A 26,461-nucleotide genomic window follows, 5' to 3' on the forward strand; every position below is an offset into this window, starting at 1 on the left:
TATGTTTTCTTCTAAGAGTTTTATAGTTTTAGCACTTACATTTAGGTCTTTGATCCATTTTGAATTAATTTTTATATATAGTAAAAGGTAAGGATCCAACTTCATTCTTTTGCATGTGGATATCTAGTTTTCCCAGCACCATTTGTTGAAAAGATTGGTTTTTTTCCCCCATTAAATGGTTTTGGCACTCATGTCAAAAATCATTTGACCATATATATGAGGGTTTATTTCTGAGCTCTCTAATCTATTCCATTGGTCTGTATATCTGTCTTTATGCCAGTACCACACTGTTTTGATTATTGTAGATTTATAGTGAGTTTTTATATCAGAAGTGTGAGTCCTCCAACTTTGTTCTTTTTCAAGTCAGAGACAAGATTTTAATACTACTTGCTACTTTTTATTTGCTCTTCCTCCCAGCATATTTTCTTGTGTACCCTTGCCTAGAGTGTTTCCTTTAACACCTCCTCCTAGATGACTTCTCTTCCTTTCATTTCTGTTATAACCTCATTTCAATATCAGTTTTCTTTCCTTCTTCTACCATGTATCCCTTAATTTGGGTTCTTCTTTATTTGTGTGTGTCCAGGCCACAACTGACATTTTAAAGTCTTAATCCTCCTGCACAACCAAGAGAAGAGAGCCCTAGCCATCCATTGCCCCCAACTTTGCATCTATCTAGTTCAATCTCTTTTGGGTCAAAAGTTGCTTTTACTTTTCCTTTATCATCTGGGCTGGCCGTGCCATCTTTAGCACTGTGGGAGGATGAATAGTGAGATAGTAGTGGTGTGATGGATGAGGTGCATTGACTAAGAGACTGTGTAGTATAGTGAAAAAAGCATTATATTGGAGGCCAAGAAACCTGGGTTCTAGCTCTACAACTATCACTAATTGGCAATTAGACAACTTAGCCTCTCTTAACTTATAGAAAAGGAAAGTGAAACTAGAAGGTCTCTAAGTTCATTATAAATCTAAAAAGTTTATTTGTACATTTTGCAAGGCAATTTCCTCAGAAGGCAAAGGCATTTAAGCTGGTTTTAATGAATAAATAGAACTTAGGTAAGAAACAGAGAATAACTTTGGGAGATTTAAAACAAGAAAATGAAAGTCTATTTAGTAGTCAGTGAAAATAAGTGACCAGACATTTTATTAAGTGATGCTGGGTCAATTGTATGTCCATGGAGGGAAAAAAATGAACGTGGACCTCTACCTCACACCATATACAAAAATCAATTTTGTATATGGTTTACAAATCTAAATGAGGAAGGGAAAGCAATAAAACTTCTAGAAGAAAACAAAGGAGAATACTTGCATGACCTTGGGATAGGCATCGATTTCTTAAACAGAACAAAAAGTACTAACAAAAAAGAAAAGATTGATAGATTGGATTTCAGTTAAATTAAGAACTATTGTTTATCAAAAGACACCATTAAGAAAGTAAAAAGGGGAGAAATATTTGAAATATATTTCGCAGACCACTTGAAAATATAAAAAGAACTCCCACAAACCAGTAAGAAAAATACAGATAACTCAATAGAAAAAAGTGGGCAAAGACTTAAATCAGCACTTCACAAAGGAGGATATCTAAACGGCCAATCAGCCTATGAAAAGGTGCTCAATATCATTAGAAAGTGCAAATTAAAACTATAGTGAACCAACAAACACATGAAAAAATGCATCAATATCATTAGAGAAATGCAGATGGAAACCACAAAGAGGTACCACTTTTATATCCGTTAGGATGGCTGTAATTGAAAAAGAAAAAGGGAAAATAACAAGCGTTTGCAAGGATGTGGAGAAATTGTGACCTTATTACTTTGCTGGTGGGAATGCAAAGTGGTTCAGCCACTGTGGAAAACAGTTTGGCAGTTCCTTAGAAAAGTTAATCATAGAATTACCATAGGACTCTGTAATTCCACTCCTAGACTCAAAAGAATTAAAAACAAGTACATATGCATGCACCACTATTCATAGTAGCCTAAAGGTAGAAAGAACCTAATGTCCATCAACAGATGAATGAATAAACAAACTGTGGTATATACATTTTTTGATTAATTTTTTAATTACATATTTTTTGCTTTTGTTATTTTTAATTGACACATAATGTACATATTTATGGAATAAAGTATGATATTTTGATACATATATACAATGTATATAATCAAATCAGAGTAATTAGCATATCTATCATCTCAAACATTTATCATTTCTTTGAGTTGGGAACATTTAAAATCCATTCTTCTTATAGGCTGTTTGTTTCCTGGAAAAAGAAGAAAAAGAAAAAAAAAGTAAAATCCGTACTTCTAGCTATTTGAAAATCAATCGTTGTTAATTATAGTCACCCTATGGTGCTATAGAACACTAGAAATTATTTCTCCTATCTAGCTGTACTTTTATATCTGTTAACCTACCTTTGGCTATCTGCCCCTCTCTGCAACCCTTCCCCACCTCTAGTAACCACTATTCTACTCTCTACTTCTTCTGTGAGATCAACTTTTTAAGCTTCCACATGAGTGAGAACACGTGGTATTTCTCTTTCTGTTCTTGGCTTATTTCATTTAATATAATGCCTTCCAAGCTCATCCATGCAGCAAATGACAGGATTTCATTCCTTTTTTATGGCTAAGTAGTATTCCATTGTATATACGTATCACATTTTCCTTATACATTCCTCTATTGATGGACACTTAGGTTGATTCCATATCTTGGCTATTGTGAATAGTACTGCAGTAAACATGGGAATACAGATCTCTCTTCAACATACTGATTTCCTTTCCTTTGGAAATATACCCAGTAGTAGTATTGGGGGAATCATATGGTAGTTCTATTTTTTAATTTTTTAAGGAACCTCCATACTCTTTTCCAAAATAGCTGTACTAGTTTACATTCCCATGAACAGTGTTTAAGAATTCTTTTTTCTCTGCATTGTTGTCAATATTTGTTATTTTTTGGTCTTTTTTATAATAGCCATTTTAACTGAGGTGAGATACCTCATTGTGGTTTTGTTTTGCATTTCCCTGATGATTATTAGTGATGTTGAGCATTTTTGCATATATCTGTTGACCATTTGTATGTCTTCTGTTGCGAGATGCCTATTCAGCCCCTTTGCCCATTTTTAAATCAAATTACTTGGGGTTTTTTTTGTTGTTGTTTTTTGTTTGTTTGTTTGTTTTTGGTTGTTGAGTTGTGTTCCTTCCTTATATATTCTGGATATTAATCCATGCCAAATGAATAGTTTGCAAATCTTTTTTTGTATTCTCCAGGTTGTGTCTTCACCCTGTTGATTGTTTCCTTTGCTGTGCAAAAGCTTTTTAGTTTGATGTAATCTCATTTGTCTATTTTTGCTTTTGTGACCTATGTTTTTGAGGTCTTCTCCATAAAATCTTTGCCTAGACCATTGTCCTGAATCATTTCCTCTGTTTTCTTCTAGTATTTCATAGTTTCAGGTCTTATATTTAAATGTCTTTAATCCATTTTGAGTTGATTTTTGTATATGGTGAGAGATAGATAGGGCTCTAGTTTCATTTTTCTGCATACGGTATCCAGTTTTCCCAGCACCATTTATTGAAGAGATTGTCCCTTCCCCAATGAATGTTCTTGGTGCCTTTGTCAAAAGTCATTTGGCCATAAATATGTGGATTTATTTCTGGGTTATCTATTTCGTTCCACTAATCTATGTGTCTGTTTTTATGCCAGTACCATGCTGTTCTGGTTATTATAGCTCTGTAGTATATTTCGATGTCCAAGTAGTATGATGCCTCCAGCTTTGTTCTTTTTGCTCAGAATTGCTGTGGTTATTTGGGGTCTTTTTAAGTTCTATATGAATTTTAGGGTTTTTTCTATATCTGTGAAGAATGTCATTGGTATTTTGATAGGAATTGTTTTGAATCTATAGGTCGCTTTTGGTAGTATCATTATTTTCACAACATTAATTTTTCTAATCATGAATGTGGGATATCTTTCCATTTTTTGGTGTCTTTAATTTCTTGCATCAGTGTTTTATAGTTTTCCTTGTAGAGCTCTTTCACCTCCTTGGTTAAATTTATTTCTAGGTATTTCTTTTTTTGGCTATTGTAAATGGAATTGCTTTCTTGATTTCTTTTTCTGCTAGTTCATTGTTGGTGTATTTGAAAGCTACTGATTTTTGTATGTTGATTCTGACCTGTGTGAATTATTAATCCATAGAAAGGAATGAGGCACATGCTATAATGTGAATGAGCCTTGAAAACATTATGCTAAGTGAAAAAAGCCAGACACAAAAGCCCACATATTGTATGACTCCATTTATATGAAATAATCCAGAATAGATAAATCAATACAGAATGCAGACAGGAGCTGGGGAGGGCAGGGGCATAGGAGGTTGGGAATGGAGAGAAACTGCTTATGTTTTGGAACTAGGTAGGGGTGGTGGTTGTTGTGGATATGTTAATTGCCACTGAATTATTCACTTTAAAGTGGCTAATTTTATATTATATAAATTTAATCTTAATAAATTATTTTTAAAAAAAACTATGGGATGCAACTATATATGGATACCCACCAGAGTGGGTAAAATTAAGAAGACAGACTATCATTTCCGAGTATTGATGAGGATGTAGAGCACTGGAACCTAGTTCCTAGAGATTTAGAATATCACTTAAGCTAAATATATGCCACCTTCTGACCCAGCGTTCCATTCCTATCTATATGTCAAAAAGAAGTAAATGTATGGCCACCAAAAGACACATACAAGAGGATTCTTAGCAACTTTTATTCCTAATAGCTTAAAACTATAAACAACCTAAATCAAAGCAGAATGGATAAATTGTGCTACATTCATACACAGAATATTACAAAACAGCAGTAAAAATAAAGAACTATTGCTACACAAAAACAAGATGAATTTCGCAGAAATAGTGTTGACTGAAAGAAGGCAGATTCCAAAGATTATGTTTATATTCCACTTATATGAAGTTCAAGAAGAAGCAAAACTAATCTATGGTGATAGAATAGCCTTTGCTGGGGATGGTTGTTGACAAGGAGCTCACGAGAGTTGTTTGTGGTGCTGGAAATAAATCTTCTACATCTTGATTTAAGTGGTGGTTACTCAGGTATATACATATGTACAAAACAAGCTGTGCATTTAAGGTTTATGCACTTTATTATATTATACCTTAAAAAAATTTTTTTAAGTAGAAAAAACAAAAAACAGTTACCAGAGCAGGTGTTCATATAGAAAAGCAATAGCAGAGAGTGTTTGAGACATGTAAGGTTGCAGAAGGCCTTGAGTGACAGTGAAGTGGCAGAAATTTGGACTCTGTTAAATAACTCTGGTAGGTCTGAGGGAGAGAAATGATGTAATGAAAGCAGATTTTTAGGGAAATGGATCTTTGGAAATGTGCCTGGTGGACTGAGGGCTGGTCCACCAGTGGGGAGGCTATTGCAGTGGGATCTGAATTAGGGGAGTACTGTTGAAAATGGGAGCTCTGAAGGAAGAGGAATTGGTAAGCCTGGTGACTGGTTGAGGATGGACAGCAAAGGAGTACTGGGCAGAGAGGACTGAGGTTACATGCTAAATGGCTGGAAAAATGATGGTCCCAATAACAGAAATAAAGAATGCCAGAAGGAAAAATCAGTTCTGGAGTAAGATGAATGGTTTTAAGTGCTTTAATTTTGAAATGGTGGTGGGCCTCCTTGATACACTGGTGGGACTCAGGAGAGCAGTTATGGCTGGCAATAGAAATCTGAAAAGCACTGTACAGATTGTAGGGTGTAACAGAAATTTCAGAAGGCAGGCCCTTAAGGTAGGGAGAGGTGGTTTTAGGGGGAGAGAAGATTGCAGCTGTGGTTAGGACCAGGATAGCATAGTGTCATTTAAGCCAAGGAAGAGAGAGTGCAGGGTGAAGATGTAAAGGGAGAAGATAAAAGAAGGAAAAGGAACAATTGAAAATGGGATGGAGAGAAGGGATAATTGGGGGGACACAGTCTTGCAGAAGGCAGGAGGAAATAGGATCTGAAAGCAAAGGCAGAGGACTTAGCTGTGGACTGCTGTAAAGAACTCAGGTGCCTACAATTAGATCACAAGAATTTGTCAGCATCTTCGGTGACTTACTCTTGCAGTATTCTTTGTCCTCTAAGTAGGAAAAGAGGGTGACCTAGGATTGAAAATGAGTGTGGATGTGGGAACCAAGGAGTCCTGGGTATTTGGTCTCATAGGTTCCACACATAATCCTATTCTCTGTGAAAGGAATATGAAAGAAGTTTAAGACTTCTGGGAATTTATTCTCTGTATGGTACAATTCAGTAATGATTAAGTGCCAAAACAAGTATATAGAGAGTGTTTTGAATCTTGATTTTGTCATTTTCTGGTTGTATAACTTTAGGCAAGCTACATTAGTTCTCTGTGCTTCTGTTTCTTCATCTGGTAAATGGTGGTAATAATGTCTACCTCATATGTTTTTCTGGGGATTAAATGAGTTAATATAAGAAAGGTGCTTGGAACAGTGTGTGAAACATAGCATGTGATAAATATTAGCTAAGATCATGATGGATGCTATAGGAGTGCAGAAGGGGAAATAATTAGTAGAGGTGGAGTTGGTGGGAAGCCTGTGTGGAGTAGGGATTTATTGGAGGACAATGTAGGAATAGATAGGAGGAAAGGAATGAGGGAAAAGGAATTCTAAGTTGGGGAAAACATTGTAAGTAAATTGTTGGATCAGTAAAGCCATAGCATTTCTATGCGATGTAACTAATAGCCCGACTATGCCTGTGTTGGGGAGTAGTGGGAGATAGGAAAGGAGGATGGGTAATTGGTGCCTGTTAATAATAAAAGAATTATGAGTTGGGGCACCAGAGGTCTTTGATTGGGATTTTTATCCCACCCTGTGACTTTGGGGAAGTTGTCCAGTCTCTTGACCCCAAATTTCCTTATCCATAAAATGAAATGGATTGGATTTGTAAAATCCCCCACAGCTCTGAAATCCTGTGCTTATGTGGAAGTGATTTCTCTGACCCCACTGTCTGTGAAACGGTGTTTTTCTTTGCTTCACGTTGTGTGGGGCCGACTTGTGGTTCTGGCCTCATTAGCCCATGTGGTAAGTGAGTAAGCTGACCAGCCCGCGTGCAGACACTACACACAGCCTCGCCGCACTTAGTGATCACCACCACTGTGAGATCTGGAATCTCAGCAGGTGGATTTATGGAAGGATCCCTTGGGAATTTCACTCCCAAATTATTTAGAGTTAATTCTACTACTGTTCTCCTGAGTAGCCTCAAGTTTTATGGATACTTACCTTGAAGTGGACCCTAAGGGCTAATCTTTAAAAATTAAAGCTTTTTAAAAATTTTTCCTTACTGTTCCTGTGGCGCTCACAAAACTAAAGGAAGAAAAGCAGCACCATGAGCACCCGATGAACAGCCAGCAAAGCCCTAAGACTTTCATAGCAGACTCAACAGCTCAGGTCCTTTTGTGAGCATAACTGAGCACTGCTACTTTTGACACCAGGATTTCTCCTTTTCAAAGTATATATTTAAATAACCCAAAACCGTATAAACACAAATGGAAATGGGCTTTTCAAATACCATCTTAGGAATCATTGGCTGTCATATGCCATTACTTCTGTTTTCTTTTTAGAAGGGAATTTTAGTGTGTGACTCTGTTCTGTCCCGGTCCTTCCTGGTTTGAGCCCCTCAGGAGTCACACACAGGCCTTTCTGCTGCTCTTCAGCCTGCAGTGGTGAGCTGCAGTGCTGTTGCATCAGAGGAAATTCTCCAAGTTTCCACTCCCATTAGCTTTTTCTCTTTGCTAAGTATCTGCCCTCCTCATAGAAAAAGTCCTTTGTGTTTGTCCCTGGCAGGAGCCTTCATTGTTGAAGATACTTCTGGACTTCTGTGCTGGATAGATTTTACACAACTTGGTGAACTGAAAAATAACTTGAAATGGAAGAACTAAAGCATATGGAAGCTATTTTATCTATGTTTTGTGCCTCCAAAATTTTGAAGGGTTTATTTTGTTTTCAGAAACTGAAATTTGAGCAGAGTGACAATTTATCCTTGTCTTGCCCTTGAAAGGAAGAATATTCCTTTGGGGAGTGAGCTCTGGGAAAGAAAGGTGGCTTGAGCATGTAAAGACTCCAGAGCTAACTGGATAACATTAAGTATGACTTATTTGTTTAGAAGTTCCTTGAGGAGATGGAATGTATCTTTTTTGTTGTATGAGGTTCCTAACAGGGAGTTGTATCTAAATAAATATATAATAAATACTGGCCACTCAGGAGACTCCTATCTTTTCATCTGCCTCACAGATCTTCCTCTAAGGGGTAGCTATGAACATCACCTAGTGCATTCATGCTACAGATTTTCTGAAAAGAAAAATAACCACGTCATGGAAGAAACTATGTTACAAAGGTTCTGAATAAAGGTTGCAAGTGAGATGGTTTAGTCTGGCCTCTTTTTAGAGCAGTAATTGATTAATGCTGTCTGTGTTGCTGTTTTTTTTCCAGAGCTGACCTGTCCTGGACGCAGCATAACTAACGAAGCTGCTGCAGGATGAGAAGATGGCAGCGCGGCTGCTCGCACCACCAGGCCCTGATAGTTTCAAGCCTTTCACCCCTGAGTCACTGGCAAACATCGAGAGGCGCATTGCTGAAAGCAAGCTCAAGAAACCGCCAAAGGCTGATGGCAGTCATCGGGAGGACGATGAGGACAGCAAGCCCAAGCCAAACAGTGACCTGGAAGCAGGGAAGAGTTTGCCTTTCATCTACGGGGACATCCCCCAAGGCCTGGTTGCAGTTCCCCTGGAGGACTTTGACCCATACTATTTGACACAGAAAGTGAGTTGGAGGAGGAGCAGCAGCTGCAGATACCCATTTCCTAAGAGGCTTGGGGGAGATGGGAGAGAAAGCACTGTCTCTTTGCCAAAGTTTGGATAAGTGGTTAACCTTTTGTTGCAGTTCTGGTTTATGGGGATTATTTTCATTTTAATTGCTAACGAGGGTCGTTTGTGGGTCTTGGCAATTGTCAACTCTATTAATAAGACTTCTGTTTGTGGCTCCAGGCCAGATCAGAAAAAGAGGACGTAAATGAAATGGGACTGTTTGATAGAGTCTAAAAATGATGAGATAGCAAAAGGTGGTACAGCCTCGCAGAATCTCTCTAAAACACACATTCAAAATTCTGTCTTTAAATATGAAGATGATGTTACTATTGTGACATGAGCAGAGCCTTTTGATAATATGGTAGAGATGACGGATTTGTTCTCGTCTGTCCCCCTTTGTGACACTGGATCTTAGTTATTGGGGATAGGAATAGAATAGAGTACAAAACTGGGCCAATAAGAGAGACTCCAGGTCATTGGCCTTGTTGCATAGTTGTCTGGATTGATTCTTGCAATGCTGATTCTTGCAATAGAGTCAGTTCTGTTATTCCTGCAAGTAGGGAGCACAAGTAAAAGAAATATTAATCTTCATTGGGCCAAGGGTTTCAAACTTCCTGAACAAATATTTGAGCAAATCTTAGTTTCTTTCTCATGATTATCTTCTGAAACAAGGCAACAAATGGAGAAACAAAGCCCCCTGGAAGATCCACCAGCTACTAGTTAGCCATTGAATCCAGAGGACTGACATCAGACACACTTTTGGGGGACCCCTCATTGACAGATGTCATTTAAAGAATTAGATTGATAAGTTTTTCCGGATGAGGGGGAAATGACTTTGTGTAATTATATATTTACAAATACAAAGCTTAACTAAACTGCTTTTGTTTAAAAAAACTTCCTTTAACTAAATTTCCTCCCATTCTTTCAGTTTTGTAAGAAATTTCATTTTCTTTGGCTTAATAATGGAACAGAAATAAGACCAGGCCAATAGATCTCTTAACTTAGCTCTAGTTGTGGAGGCATTTTTAGTTCAGGATGACAAAAGCAATTAAGACATTCTATACACAAAATGGTCCTGTATCCATGTACTTCTGTTGCAGCTCAGGATAGCGACATAATGGGAAAAAGTAGAACCTGTAGTCTTTATCTTTCACTGTGGAATCTAGAAAGTCTAAGGAACAAAACATGATATGATATAAAGAATAGTAGATCGGAAATAAGAAATCCTGACTCTATCATAACTCACCATGTTTATTATTTACATTTTTCTTTTTTAGTAAATATATTGCCCAAGCTACCACAAATAATTTATAGGGAAATAAATAAAGGAAAAAAACCTTCTCAAAACTAATTCATGACTTTTAGCAAATCACTTCATCTCTCAGGGCCTAAATTATTTTTTTTTTTTTACTCAAATGCAAATTAAATTTCATTTTATTAAGCCTGACTTAAGATATGAAAAATATATAGAGGTATTAGTTGTCAGAGCCCACTTTTCCTTTATATACCTTTTCCCCTGGTTCCTGCCCTATAGACAGCTTCTTTTCATTCCCAGTGCATCAAATTCCAGTGGCCTGGCTTGGGAGTAAGGACTCATCAAAGAGAGCAGGCTTCTGGCCCTGATGGGTGTTGTTCCTTGGATAGGCCAAATTGTTGTTGATGGAGCTCCATTAGGAGACTGGCTCTTCATGTTGGAAACTCTGACTTTAGCCTTTGGCCTCACCACAAGGGTAAATTGTTCCTGAAAAGGGTAACTAACCTTAATTGTATTTTGGTTCGTAATCTTTTAAAACATTTTTAATATACCACCATGCAGAAAAGTTCATAAAACATAAATGATTATAGACTAACACCATGTCAAGAAAGAACATTGCTAGCATTTCGGAAGTATTAATTATACTTTTAAATGAAGGATTCTTCAGTTGATTAAAAATAATATGCTTGCTCAAGTTTACTTGCAGATCTTTACTGGCATTACTAATATTTCTGTAGGGGTGGAAAAACTCCACCACCATCCTCTTAGGGTCCAGGCTGGGTCTGGGAATTAAATTGAGATAGTATAGATTAACAGGAGAAAAGCATAAGACAAGTTAACATGGCATGGGAGCCCTTATAAAGAAATGAAGATCCAAAGAAGCAGCAGTTATAGTCAGTGACTTATATACTGAATTGGACAAAAAATAGTAAGTTGTGAAGAAGAAACTAAATTACTTGAAGAGGCTTAAAAAATCAGAGATATTCTAACAAGGTATTAGAATACAGTATTCTCTCAGTCTCACCTTCTCATCCTTGAAGATAAAGATGTTACCTTTCCCCAGCCTGAGCAAGAGCGAGACCCTGTCTCTACTAAAAATAGAAAGAAATTAATTGGACAACTAAAAATATATAGAAAAAATTAGCCAGGCACGGTGGCACATGCCTGTATTCCCAGCTACTCGGGAGGCTGAGGCAGGAGGATCGCTTGAGCCCAAGAGTTGGAGGTTGCTGTGAGCCAGGCTCAACACAGGTTACATCGGCGATAGAAGTGTGTGTCTCAACCAAAAAAAAAAAAAAAAAAAAGATGTTACCTTCCCTTCTAATACAGAGATTGTGTTTCACATGGGAATTTCATCTTCTGCTCTTAAGAAACAACAAGAAGGTCAGAATGATCTTTTTGTACCTGCTGTTTTTCAAATGTCTTAACTTAAATAGTCCATATGCCAGAATAGTATATTTTAACCCTTTGACTTCTTATTAACTAGGCCTTTTACTGGGCTAAATTAGCAAGGCCTCTCCTTCAAGAAAGCATACTGGGAATTAACCCACAAATCAAAAAATTATAAGGGTAGAAATGACTTTAAGAGGATATTCCTTTCTGTTTGTTTTTCAAGGGCTGCTTTAAATAATTCCTGGCAAAATAGGATCTCTTTTCTTTGTTAAATGATACAAGTAGAATCCTTTGTCTTTTCCTCATAGGTCTTGTTTTTCTAACTGATTAATCATCTTTATGACTATCATAGAAACTTGTTTCTCATTTCCTTCCCTATCTTAGTTATTGGGGATAGGAATAGAATAGAGTACAAAACTGGGCCAATAAGAGAGACTCCAGGTCATTGGCCTTGTTGCATAGTTGTCTGGATTGATTCTTGCAATGCTGATTCTTGCAATAGAGTCAGTTCTGTTATTCCTGCAAGTAGGGAGCACAAGTAAAAGAAATATTAATCTTCATTGGGCCAAGGGTTTCAAACTTCCTGAACAAATATTTGAGCAAATCTTAGTTTCTTTCTCATGATTATCTTCTGAAACAAGGCAACAAATGGAGAAACAAAGCCCCCTGGAAGATCCACCAGCTACTAGTTAGCCATTGAATCCAGAGGACTGACATCAGACACACTTTTGGGGGACCCCTCATTGACAGATGTCATTTAAAGAATTAGATTGATAAGTTTTTCCGGATGAGGGGGAAATGACTTTGTGTAATTATATATTTACAAATACAAAGCTTAACTAAACTGCTTTTGTTAAAAAAAACTTCCTTTAACTAAATTTCCTCCCATTCTTTCAGTTTTGTAAGAAATTTCATTTTCTTTGGCTTAATAATGGAACAGAAATAAGACCAGGCCAATAGATCTCTTAACTTAGCTCTAGTTGTGGAGGCATTTTTAGTTCAGGATGACAAAAGCAATTAAGACATTCTATACACAAAATGGTCCTGTATCCATGTACTTCTGTTGCAGCTCAGGATAGCGACATAATGGGAAAAAGTAGAACCTGTAGTCTTTATCTTTCACTGTGGAATCTAGAAAGTCTAAGGAACAAAACATGATATGATATAAAGAATAGTAGATCGGAAATAAGAAATCCTGACTCTATCATAACTCACCATGTTTATTATTTACATTTTTCTTTTTTAGTAAATATATTGCCCAAGCTACCACAAATAATTTATAGGGAAATAAATAAAGGAAAAAAACCTTCTCAAAACTAATTCATGACTTTTAGCAAATCACTTCATCTCTCAGGGCCTAAATTATTTTTTTTTTTTTACTCAAATGCAAATTAAATTTCATTTTATTAAGCCTGACTTAAGATATGAAAAATATATAGAGGTATTAGTTGTCAGAGCCCACTTTTCCTTTATATACCTTTTCCCCTGGTTCCTGCCCTATAGACAGCTTCTTTTCATTCCCAGTGCATCAAATTCCAGTGGCCTGGCTTGGGAGTAAGGACTCATCAAAGAGAGCAGGCTTCTGGCCCTGATGGGTGTTGTTCCTTGGATAGGCCAAATTGTTGTTGATGGAGCTCCATTAGGAGACTGGCTCTTCATGTTGGAAACTCTGACTTTAGCCTTTGGCCTCACCACAAGGGTAAATTGTTCCTGAAAAGGGTAACTAACCTTAATTGTATTTTGGTTCGTAATCTTTTAAAACATTTTTAATATACCACCATGCAGAAAAGTTCATAAAACATAAATGATTATAGACTAACACCATGTCAAGAAAGAACATTGCTAGCATTTCGGAAGTATTAATTATACTTTTAAATGAAGGATTCTTCAGTTGATTAAAAATAATATGCTTGCTCAAGTTTACTTGCAGATCTTTACTGGCATTACTAATATTTCTGTAGGGGTGGAAAAACTCCACCACCATCCTCTTAGGGTCCAGGCTGGGTCTGGGAATTAAATTGAGATAGTATAGATTAACAGGAGAAAAGCATAAGACAAGTTAACATGGCATGGGAGCCCTTATAAAGAAATGAAGATCCAAAGAAGCAGCAGTTATAGTCAGTGACTTATATACTGAATTGGACAAAAAATAGTAAGTTGTGAAGAAGAAACTAAATTACTTGAAGAGGCTTAAAAAATCAGAGATATTCTAACAAGGTATTAGAATACAGTATTCTCTCAGTCTCACCTTCTCATCCTTGAAGATAAAGATGTTACCTTTCCCCAGCCTGAGCAAGAGCGAGACCCTGTCTCTACTAAAAATAGAAAGAAATTAATTGGACAACTAAAAATATATAGAAAAAATTAGCCAGGCACGGTGGCACATGCCTGTATTCCCAGCTACTCGGGAGGCTGAGGCAGGAGGATCGCTTGAGCCCAAGAGTTGGAGGTTGCTGTGAGCCAGGCTGATGCCACGGCACTCTAGCCCGGGCAACACAGTGAGACTCTGTCTCAACCAAAAAAAAAAAAAAAAAAAAAGATGTTACCTTCCCTTCTAATACAGAGATTGTGTTTCACATGGGAATTTCATCTTCTGCTCTTAAGAAACAACAAGAAGGTCAGAATGATCTTTTTGTACCTGCTGTTTTTCAAATGTCTTAACTTAAATAGTCCATATGCCAGAATAGTATATTTTAACCCTTTGACTTCTTATTAACTAGGCCTTTTACTGGGCTAAATTAGCAAGGCCTCTCCTTCAAGAAAGCATACTGGGAATTAACCCACAAATCAAAAAATTATAAGGGTAGAAATGACTTTAAGAGGATATTCCTTTCTGTTTGTTTTTCAAGGGCTGCTTTAAATAATTCCTGGCAAAATAGGATCTCTTTTCTTTGTTAAATGATACAAGTAGAATCCTTTGTCTTTTCCTCATAGGTCTTGTTTTTCTAACTGATTAATCATCTTTATGACTATCATAGAAACTTGTTTCTCATTTCCTTCCCTCTTTCTTTTTTGGGGTAAGAGAACTAGTTTTCTGTTAGTAAAGTTCTGGTTTCATCCCGTTGTGGATTTCACACTCCCAAGGGACATAGGGCCCTAAAATTACGTATCATATTTTCAAGATACTGTTGTTTATTCCAGCTGGTGCTAGTTTGGCTTTCATAAGCTTCTGAAGTCCTTGTTGGGTTTCACACTGATCTTTCCAGCCGGTCCCTGCAAACAACCTGGATCATCCTCTCTGAATTGCCTCAGACCTCTTAATGCTACAACTTTACATTTTCTTTGCCTCTTGGTATTTTGTTTTAATGTCTCCTTTCTTTGGCTTTCTTGTTTTTCAACTGTTTGTTACAAACAATTGAATTTAAGGAACATTTAAAATTTTTATTTATTTAATTTATAAAATAGGTAATATATTTTCATGGTTAAAAATTGAAAAGTATTTGGCAAAAAGTTTCCCTTTTATATCTGCCGACTTCCTGTCTCCTACACAGGTAACCACTGATAGTAGAATCTTCTAGAGTTTATGTATATGCAAGCAAACAAAAATGTGTTTTAAGGAACTTAAGCTCCCCTAAAAACCTTTATTCTTGGTTTTCTTCCTACTGTTTTCTTAAACCTATTGAAGTCTTAATTTTGTTATTTATTTTTCTTCTTTTATACTATGGAATCTTAAGTTTTATCAATGTCAATTCTCAATTCATTTCTCTTCCTCCCCTACTTTTTAGGTGATTTTTAGTGAAAAATTAAGGACTTTTTCTGTACTGCTGAAAGTTTCTTTATCTTCACTACAAAAATTACTCTCCAATGCTTAATTTTAAATTAATTTTGTTGAATTTTAAATGGCCATATATATTCCTAATACAATTACTTAAGTAGGCAGCAAGCAAGTCTGTGGATTAAGACGAAAGAAGGCCTTCAGAGTTGACTTCTATCCCCTTTCCCATTTCTTAGAACTGCTAAATGAAATATGTATCCCTTTGTTTAATGGGTATACCCTCTTATAAGAAAGTCCTGTAAACAGAAATCCAGATTGCAAGATTGATTGATGTGTCTTTAAATAGGGCACATTCATACTGCATTAAAAAATTATATATGGCTTCCCAAAGGTCAGTTTACCTTCAACTTTTCATATGTACCTTTTCCTGAAAAGTGGAATCCACTTAGGATTCCATAGAAGATTATAATTTGGCAGCCTCAGACATCATCTAGTTCGGCCTCTTTGTTTTATAAATTTTATGAGGTGAAGTACATACTTTGTCAAAAGTCAACACCATTGGTGATAGAACCAAGACCAGAACTCTTGTCTCCTAATTCTATATTCATTACAACATATTTCTAGTTCCCTTTTTCTCAGTTTTCATTAATTAATCTTCAGCCTCAGTTGGCTCAGTTCTTCTGTAACTGGGCAGTACGCAACATATGGAAAGAAAAATAAGCTCCTTTTTCATTTACATCCCTAATAATCCCTGTGGTTTATGGGACAGGTCCTAAAAAGTACAGTGCTTCTGGGGGGAGGATGGTATTCATGTTAGCCCTGGTATTGTATCTTCTCCAGTGAAGGAGCTCCAAGTCATCAAGTAGCCCTAGACAAGCTATCTCAGGTACTTGGGCTCATTGTCTGTGTGCTGCAGTTGTTCAAATGGACGTGTGATCTTCAGGCAATTTACTTAACCTCTCCACCTATTGTTACTTTTTAAAAGAAGATTACTTCCCACCTGCCACAATCCATCCCCAGCCAACAGCAGAATGGTATACAGTCATGCATCACTTAATAACAGTATTCATTCTGAGAAATGTGTTGTCAGGCCATTTTGTTTTTGTATGAGAACATCATAGAGCACGTTTACACAAACCTAGATGGTATAGACTACTACACACCTAGGTTTTATGGTATAGCCTATTGCTCCTAGGCTAAAAACCTGTACAACATGTTACTGTACTGAGTGCTGTAGGCAATTGTAATGCTAAGTATTTGGTATCTAAATATATCTAAGCATGGAAAAGGTAGTGCATTGCGTCACAGCTATGACATTACAATGGCTTACAAGGTCACTAAGTGATAGGAATTTTTCAGCCCCATTATAATCTTATGGGACTACTGTCAAATATGCAGTCCATCTTTGACCAAAACATCATTATGCGGGGCATGACTGTAGTGGAAAAAGCACCTCACTGGGAATATAAAACCTTGATTTTAGTTCCAGCTTTGCCTCTTGTTGTCCCTTGGCCAAATTACTTCAATTTCCTTATCTATAATATTTGCAAAATATAGTTGGACCTATATCTATAATATATCTTTCTAGTTGTATTTCACGCTTTTGCCTATCACATATTGTGTTCTAGCTATTGCAGACTACTTTGTTTCCTTAGTGTCACACCCCTCCCCTTCTGATCTCCATCCCCTCTTGACCTTTTGATATTCTACCCATTTGTCTAGGCCCAGCCCAGAGGCCTCTTTTGCCTTGTAGCCTAACTTGATTCTCCTATACCAGAACTGATTCCTTCTCCTGAATTTTTATAATACACTAAGATCTTCAGTCCCACCTAGGATAAGAAGTTGGTTTCAGGTTTTACTCAGGTTAGGTGTGAGAGGGCACCTCTGTTCCCAACAATGTTTATTTTCTCCTTACCTCACTAATATTAGTGCCATCAGCTTCCTCAAATGAAGAACTTTTAAGTGATACACACACGTACACATATACACACACGTTCTCCTGGCAGAAAATCCTTGTCAAGTCTATTCTGACACACTTTGAATAGGTATACAAGACAGAGAGAGTCTGTTAAAGGAAGATTTGTGTTCATTAGGTGTGATTACCAATTAGTTGTTGCCTGCTTTTGCACAATAAACCTAGATACTGCTTTCTGTTTTAAATAAAAACTGCATATCTTAATACTTTGGTTTATTTTGTTAAAAAAATTTTTCCCAACAATATAAGAAAACAAAATGGTGTTTCGGTTATTTTTTTTACCAAATCAAATTGAGGCAAATGCTTGTGAGCTGTTGGCGGGGGTAGGGGATGGATTACTGATGGGGATGTATGGGTTCTTATCCATGCTCCAAGTATGGTTACCTAGAGGGAAAGGGATTTAATTAAGCATTCCTAAATCAGATTCCTCTGTTATAGCCCTAGCAATAGATCAAGAGTTGGGAAATCTTTTTTCCAATCCCATCCCCATCTAATTCCAGGCGATCTCAGGCATGCCACTTCACCATTCAGGGTTTCAATTTCCCCAATCTAGAAAATTTAGATTATGCTAATAGCTACTATCATACCTATTTTATAGGGTTGTTGTAAAGACCATTTCTTGACTACTCTATGTAAAATGAAACAACCTATTGCCCCAACCCTACTTCATTTTTCTCTGTAGCACTTAACACCTGACATATAATATACTTATTTGCTTATTGTTCATCTTCTTGTATCATCATCAGCTGAAGCAGTGCCTGCCCTATAGGAAGCACTCAATCAATATCTGTTGAATGAATTAATTAATCTTATGAGATAATGCATGTGAAAACATTGCTTTTCTAAGTGCTGTGGACATGAAAGGTGATATTGTGACTTTTTTCCCAGTGAAAAATTTTTCTGTCTTCCAAAATGAACTAAACTCTAGGGGAAAAAAGACTGATTACCAATATTTCTGCCTTTTCCAAAGAATGGTTTCATTTAAGAGCTGAGGAGGTGGATCAGGAAATAGGTTTTCTGGTATTTTAGAGATATTTTCAGAGGGCTGGGTAACTGTTAAGTGCCACCAGTCTTGTCACTCCTCTTGTGAAACCTTAGAATGAAAAAGGACTTTATAAAAGGTCATTGGGTAACAGCCTCACAGCCTCTACCTACTGGTTGAATCTCTTCCTAATTTATTGATCACAAGTGAGTATCATACAAAAGATGTTATTTCCTGAATATTCTAAGTCCTTCAGTCATGTCCATTGTTACTAAATGTTTTGATTTTTCTCGGCTGTGTCAATTGTGTTGCCTTCCCTCTATGAACTGACTTTAAGGGAAATGAGAGGAACTGGTATAGAATATGTACCAGTTTTGGTCGCTTCATATAAAATGTGATTACTTTATTCAACAATTATTTCTTGAGTACTTCCTGTATGTGAGGCATACTGTTCTCGTGCAGGAAACAAAGATTAATAAAGTCCATTCTTTATTACACACATAGTATGATATCACTTTTGACAAGAGGGCCCCAGGATAATTTCATAATAAGAGTAGTATTTGAATTAGGCCTTGGATTTTATTTTATTTTTTAAAAATTTTTTATAACAGGCCCTAGACTTTAGAGCCTTGTATTTTAGAAAGGAGGGACAGCCTCACATTCTAGGCAGAAAGTATGCATGAACAGAGGCTCAGAGAGAAGGGCGTAGGACATGAAAGAAAAAGCCGGCTCCATCTAGTTTGCTCGGAATGTGGGGAAGTAGCCAAGGAGCAGAGGGAGATGTGGCTGGGAGCAGGGAGCTGGAACAGGGGGTGTTCAGACTGCTAGAAGTTTGGTCTTTACTTGGTAAGCAACAGAGAACTACTGAAGATTTTCGAATGGGAATAAGGATATGGGATTTTGGCTGTGCCTTAGGGAGATGAATGTGGCAGCCATATGTGGGATAGACCAGAGGGAAAGAGAACTGGAACAGAGAGACCAGCTGTGAAGTAATGATGGTCTGAATTGTAGTGGTGGGAGTGGAAATTAAGGGGAATGGATGAATTCAAGAGTTATTATAGAGATGAACTGATTGGATTTTGTGATTGATTATGGAGGGCTAAGGATGGAATTGAGCTTGTAATCATTCGTTTGATTGTTACTAAGTGTTTTCTGTATGCCCAGGCTCTGTTCCATGCCCTTGGGAACAAAGTAGAAAAGGCTTATACACTCTTGGAACTTAGGTTTTGTTGGGGAGACAGATAATAAACACATAAAATCATTACAGATAATGATACATGCATTAATGGAGATAATATGGTCCAGCTATTAATAGTTTAGAGGTTTGTGATGTTCTAATGTGGTATAGAGACCAAACTTGGAGAATCTAGAAGAATCAAAAGTTACATGTTCTCTCAGATATTCACTATCTTAAATAGATCTTTAGCAAGTACTAAATTATAATCTTTAAAAGGACCCATAATGCAGATATTCTCAGATGTTTAAAAGCCAGTGTTGACACTCTGTTGAGAGAGTTGGCCAGTGTTGGATTTTTACATAGGCAGGAGTCCAATATATTTTAGCATTAGTGTGAGCTATAGGGGTGCCTAAAGATAAACTCAGCATTTTCTCCAGAAAGAACCTCAGGTCTTCTTAAGTTGTTATACAACTACTAAGTTGTGATTCCAAAGTTCTGAGCCACATAGTATATAAGAGGCAGCTTTTACCTGAATTCTAGGATGTGTGTTACTAGCTAATCACCTCAGCCATAAAATTCCACTGATCGGTAATTGTAGGAACTAGTCTTTGTTGTTTTCCCCAGAGTGTGAGTTGTGAAATCTTCTTATCCTAATAAAAATTGACCTGTTGAATGCGGGTTAATAATAACCATTTAAACTTTAGAGAATGTCTCAAGATTACAATGATACTGATCATCTTCTGAGAATAATTAAACATATTTTAAGTCCTTAAGAAGAGTAAGAGTGTGTCATCATTAAACAGAGGGATATTTCTCTTACTATTTCAAAATTCACAAACAAGTTGTCAGTAGTTCTTTACATATAACCCTGTTTGACACAATTTAAGATTGGAATTGTCCCACAGTATGACAATTTCTGCCAACTCTGATTCTACCAGTAGAATTTTTGATGTAAGCTCTGAAGATGTACTCCTATTCCAGACACTTTGTGGAAGCTACAAAGTTTGGCCTATAGAACCAAGTTGGAATAAAAGATTCCTCCAATTTCAGAGGACAGGCTACCCTATCTACTGTTCAAGATCAATCCCTCTCCCCTGCGCCTTTCTACCTCCTCTGGAACGTCACGCTTTTGGTTATCCTTTCTCTTTTCCTTCCCATAGTCATTCCTTTCTCTCAGCCTATAAACATACTCAGAGCCTTGACTTCATATCCCCAGCTAGTCTAATCTCTTCTCATGCCATTGAAACTTGTAAAGAGGAGCATTTACTTACCAGCTACATATCTCCCACCTGCTCCTTCAACCTTGGACCCTGACTGCATCCTCACCTCTTTCATGACATTCCCAAAATAAGACCTTCCCAATAAGGTCTCAAATTGCCAAGTCTGAGATATTTTTTAAGTTCTTATCTCACTAACCTTCTCTGCTGTGTTTGACACTGTGAGTTGTGCCGATTTTTGCAGCTCTTTACTTCCTTGGTCTAATTTTCCTTATATCTCAGATTCTTCCTTCTCTTTCATTTCCTCCACCTTTCTCTTAAATGTTAATATTTCTCCACACTCAATCCTTGGCCCATGTTCCTCTCATTTGACATGTTGTCCCTGGGTGATTTTATCCAGGCTGTCAGTACCAGGACTCCTGACTCTATAGCTCCAGCCTGGAATGTACCTTAAATATTCAATACATTGCCAGTCTTCTTTCTCTGGATTTCCCACAGGCAACTCAGCATGTTCAAAATCGAACTAATTTTCTCCCTCTCAAACTTGCTTATCCTCTTTTCTCTGCCATCCTAGTTGATAGCATCACCAAGATTCTGGATATCATTATTGACTTCCCATTTTCTACAGTCCCTGAGGATCCAGTATTAGGGAAATCTCAGTATAGCCAGGTTTCAGTTCCAGGGATGTTTGAATGCGGCCTTTGTGGTCTTTATCCCATGCCCTGCTGTCTCTATAGACTTTATTGCAGAATGATTGCAGAATGGTTTTTTGTTTTTGTTTCCCACTATTATTTTTAGAGAGTTTTCTATCATTTTGCATTGCCTCAATACAGAATGAGTACAGTCAGCTCTCTGTATCTGTGCATCTGCATTCATGGAGTCAACCAACCTCAGCTTGAAAATATTCAGTACATGTCTGTACTGAACATGTATGGACTTTTTTTTCTTGTTATTATTCCCAAAATAGTACAACAGCAATTTACATGTTTACAAAAATACATTTGTATTAGGTATTATAAGTAATCTGGTGATGATTTACAGTATATGAAAGGAGCCAGGTGTGGTGGCTCATGCCTGTAATCCTAGCAGTCTGGGAGGTGGAGCTGGGAGGATCGCTTGAGCTCAGTAGTTTGAGACCAGCCTGAGCAAAAAAGAGTGAGACCCCGTCTCTGGGAAAAATAGAAAAATCAGCTGGGTGTCATAGCTGTCCCAGCTACTTGGGAGGCTGAGGCAAGGAGTATCACTGGAGCCCAGGAGATTGAGGTTGCAGTGAGCTGCAATGATGCCACTGCACTCTACCCAGGGAGACAGAGCGAGAGTCTGTCTCAAAAATAAATAAATTAATTAATTAAGTATATGGAAGGATGTGCATAGGTAATATGCAAATATTAAACCATTTATATCAGGGGTTGAGCATCTGTAGATTTTGGTATTTGTGGGAATCCTGGAACCAATCCCCCTGGATACTGAGAAACAACTGTATATTGGGGTTTTTTTAGTTCATTGGTTTCATATCATATCTTCAGCATGGTATCTGTGGCACAGAAAGAGTGAGAGGACTTTTCAAATTAAAATTAATGAATTTTTATGGGTAGATGAGCTAAGGGATAGAAAAGGTGACCATATAGTTTCAGTTGGGCACCTAGCAGAAAGTTGGATATATTATACATGTGATAGTTATAGGTTAGTTGATTTTAGCTATATCATTTCTTCATGTCTAAGAGATTTGTTCGTACATTCATCAAACATAAGAACTATCTACCTTGTGCCAGATAGGCATCATATTATATAGTCTGCTTGCTAAACTGAGAAAGTCACAGGAGATGGAAGATAAACTCCTGCCCTTTACGGATCTCAGGGTCCAATGAGAGAGACTGATATGTAAACAAAGATGACAATATTCTGTGTTAACTGCGCTAACAGAAGTAAGTATAAGTGTTGTGGGGACATATAGGAGGTTAGGCGAATTCTGTTTGAGAAAGTTGAATGGAACTGTCTTCAGAGAGGAGATACCTTTCCCTTAAATGTTTGAGCTGGACCTTAAAAAAATTTTCACCTGTCAGAGAAGACAAGAAAGAGTAGTTCAGGTCTGAAGAACAATATATACGAAGGCTGAGAAATATGAAAAAGGCTGAATTGTTTAAAATAGTGACTTTAGTTGTGACCAGAGCATAGGGTGTGGTTTGGTAAGACAGGAGGTAAGCTTGAGAGGCAGGTTGGAGCTCAATGTCTGCATACTAAGGAGTTTTCGTTTTCTCCCACTTTCAGAATTCCCAGATCTAAAATAACCTCTGGGACCCATTTTGAGCCAGTGCAGCCTGGCAGCTACTCTGGACTCTTGCTCTGGCTTGTGTACAAGTGTCCTGCTGGCTTGTGCCAAGTGTGTGAGTACTAATTAACGTGAATGTCAGCCCTCAGAGTCTCCTAATGGCCACTCCGTGTTGAGAGCGAAAGAGCAGGAGCAGCAGTAGTGTGTGATGGCAGCGGCAGCATCATAACCACATTTACTGAGTGCTTATTCCGTGCCGGCCACTGTGTGAAGGACTTCTTGTGGTTTTTCATTTAATTTTCACAACAACCTGATAAAGTAGGTACTGTTGATCATTATCCCTATTTTTCAATAAGGAAACTGAGCCTCAGTAGCCTTAAATAAGTTGTCTTAAGATCGTGGTGGCCAATAAGCAGCAGAGCTGGGTCTTGAATCCAGGTCTCTCTGGCCTCAAAGGCTCTAAACCACTCTGCTCTGCTGCTTTCTAAGAGAGAAGAGTGAGAGTAGATTATAGAATATGAATTCAGGCCGGGCGTGGTGGCTCACGCCTGTAATCCTAGCACTCTGGGAGGCCGAGATGGACGGACCATTTGAGCTCAGGAGTTCGAGACTAGCCTGAGCAAGAGCGAGACCCAATCTCTACTAAAAAAATAGAAAGAAATTAGCTGGACAACTAAAAACATATATATATAAAAATTAGCCGGTCATGGTGACGCATGCCTGAAGTACCAGCTACTTGGGAGGCTGAGGCAGGAGGATTGCTTGAGCCCAGGAGTTTGAGGTTTCTGTGAGCTAGGCTGATGCCACGGCACTCTAGCCCAGGTAACAGAGTGAGACTCTGTCTCACAAAAAAAAAAAAATATGAATTCAGTAAACAGAGGGGTTAATGTGCTTTACATAATAAGCCTGCATTTTGCTCTACCCTAGAGCAGCTGCAGTCTGTGCACCCTAAGAGGGTAAAGAGGAGGAGGAGCAAAGGCAAATTCATATTGAAGGACAGTGAGGAAGAATGGCCATGCAGGAGGTTCAGACCTGCTCTGCCCTGGGGAGCAGCATCGTGCTGGCTCAGCGGTGAAGCAGGTGCATGGTGCTGCTGTTCTGCCAGGTGTGGCTTCCTGTGACCACGATGTGGGCAGGAAGGCTGTCAGCTGCTCCAAATGTGGGTTGGAGGGCATGGGGTTACAAGGTCAAACCAAATGAGAAAGTTTATGCAGAAGAACCTGGAAAACTAAAGCCACAGACACATGTGGTGCTAGTATTATCTTCATCAAGCGTAACTTGGGAAAAAGATCGTCAACAGCTGCTGTGATCTCAGAGGCACATGCAGGGGGTTTTCTTTTCTGTGAGAGTTAAAAGGATTAAGTCGAAGAGACTCTTCATTGATCTGAGGGTTGGACCAGATGACCTTGTGTGGTAAAAAGAGTTCAGGCTGGAAGCCAGGATACCTAGACCTTAGTAACTCTCCCACTCCTTCTGCTCGCTAGCTCTGTGACCTTAGTTTAGGCAGAGTACTCTGTGCTTGGTTTCTTACCTGTAAAATGAAGAGTTAGATTTGATTAACAGTTTTGAAGCTTTTAAAAATTGCAGTATGGCACAATAATTAAGAGTATAGGCTTTGTAGTTAGACTGCCTTTGTTCAATGCTAAACTTCTCCATTTAGCAGCTGTGTAGTCTTGGGCAAGTTATTTAACCTTTCTCCCTCAATTCTATCATCTATAAAATAGTACCTACCTCATAAAGTGGTTGTTATGAGATGATTATTGTATAAAGCGTCGTAGTAGGATACCTACCACATACTAAATGCTTAGTAAATGTTGAATGTTATTTCTTCAAATAGACTCATAAGTAAAATTATCAGTGACTAAAAACGAATTTGTAAAATATGGGATGTAGAGGTCTCTTTTGCTCAGTTCTCAGCATAGTAGCATAGAGTCTTGGAAGATGATGGCTCTAAGTATTCATACTGTTCAAACAGAAGTACAAGGCTAGGGAGAAAATTTTCTGCCTGTGTCTTCATGTCCTGCATTAGTTCAGTATTTCTAAGGGCAGCTCGGTAGTACCAGGATACAGGTACTCTAGAAATGCAATCCAGTTGTGCCTTTGCTGGAGCCTTTCCTGGGGCACGTTAGGGATATATAACTTGTCTTATGATTTTACTTGAGAAATCCATTAGGCAGATTAGCATTAAAGACATCAGGACTCTTTAACATGGTATAGTCATTCATTTCTGAACAACTTCCTAGCCTGATCTCTTTAGGTTCTGCATTATATTTTCCTTTATTAAAACAGGGAAATTTTGAAAAGTCACTTGTTTGTTGCCTGCTGTATCAGCTGTATATGTAGTTATTCAGAAGCGAACACCAAATTGCTGTTGATTAATGGACAACAGGCCAGTTGCCTAGTTCAGAAGAAGCACATAGGTCTGGGAGAATAGGTATATACATTAGGTTTAGACAGGCAAGAGTTTAAGGCCAGAGAAGTCAGCTGAAAACAAGAGAATCAGATAGTTCCCGAGATCAAAACAGTTAAGATTTAGGGTCCAGACTTGGGGACAGTCATGAGTCAGTGCCAATAACAGTTATAACCAGATGGACTCAAAGGATATTGCTTCCCAACTACCTTCTTGTAGATTAGCTAAATCTCTGAGCCCCTCGGTGTTCATTATAGCCAGAGGTCATCCGATGCCTGCAGGTTACCTTTGTCCTAATTGAGATGATGACCTCTCAGGAGTGGGAGGACCTGGTTGAGGGTCCCACAGCAAAGCAGGGGCTGGATAATAAACCAGAGTGTCCCACAGCAAAGCAGGGGCTGGATCATAAACATGTCTCTAAGAAGCTTTCTGTTCTGTGATATACTCCATCCCTGCATTGAGTACTCTTCTGTATAATGTCCTTTCATATTTACACATCCTTTGTTTTAATTTATACTTTTTGCATGGCTAAAAAAATTATTCCAGTCTTGGGGTGAGGGTGGGGATATGCTCATAAGTTGGCTGCACTGCAGTGCTGTGATAACTGTGGTTTATTGTATTGCATTTGCAGTATGCTGGGATTTGTTTGGTGTGTATATAAATGTGCTTATACTCGGCCTTGTACAGTGTCCCTTCCCCTAATTGTGGGCCCCAAAGAGAAGGCATCCTACCCTGAGTTAGCAATGGCACTACTCCTACATTGTGTGCTCCACGCCCCGTACTGCTAATTAGAAACGAAAAGCCTGTGCTTTTCAGGAGGCTCATTTTATGCTGGCATGACACATTTATTAATACTCCATGCCATATCTCGTTAAGAGCTGTTCCACCACTCTTAATGGGCCTTGTGCTCAAACACATTCAGAGGCTGTTGTAACCTAATATTTTCCCTTCCCTTTTAACTCATTTACTTCACAAAGATCTAATTTAAGACAGATTAGGTGAAATATTATTGGATTTCGTGAGCACCAAGTGATTGTTACTTAAGAAGTAGTCTCATAAAAATCCAAAGCTTGCTGTCCTTTCTACTCCATTGGGCTTTGAAGGATCTGGCATTGGAGCACAGTGTTGAACAAGAGACAATGAATGTCATTTTGTGGATTCCCACCAGCAGTTTAACCGGGATTACAGAGGTTTAATCAGCCATGCAAAAAACTTTTATAT

The 26,461-nt window shown here is 38.0% G+C and overlaps 1 protein-coding gene across 3 annotated transcripts in view; it reads left to right on the forward strand.

Annotated features, from left to right (window-relative positions):
- SCN8A (sodium channel, voltage gated, type VIII alpha subunit) overlaps positions 1-26,461 on the forward strand; it is a 183,249-nt gene that overhangs the window by 51,618 nt on the left and 105,170 nt on the right. For all 3 annotated transcript variants that reach the window (XM_012650578.1, XM_012650586.1, XM_012650570.1), the window contains one exon: positions 8,475-8,804. In XM_012650578.1, the coding sequence (XP_012506032.1) occupies positions 8,529-8,804 (276 nt within the window). In that variant the 5' untranslated portion in view covers positions 8,475-8,528. Of the gene's footprint in view, positions 1-8,474; positions 8,805-26,461 lie in introns of those variants that run through there.

This window comes from Propithecus coquereli, unplaced genomic scaffold (assembly GCF_000956105.1).
Source record: "Propithecus coquereli isolate 6110/MARCELLA unplaced genomic scaffold, Pcoq_1.0 Scaffold111, whole genome shotgun sequence".
Classification (NCBI taxonomy): Eukaryota; Metazoa; Chordata; class Mammalia; order Primates; family Indriidae; genus Propithecus; species Propithecus coquereli.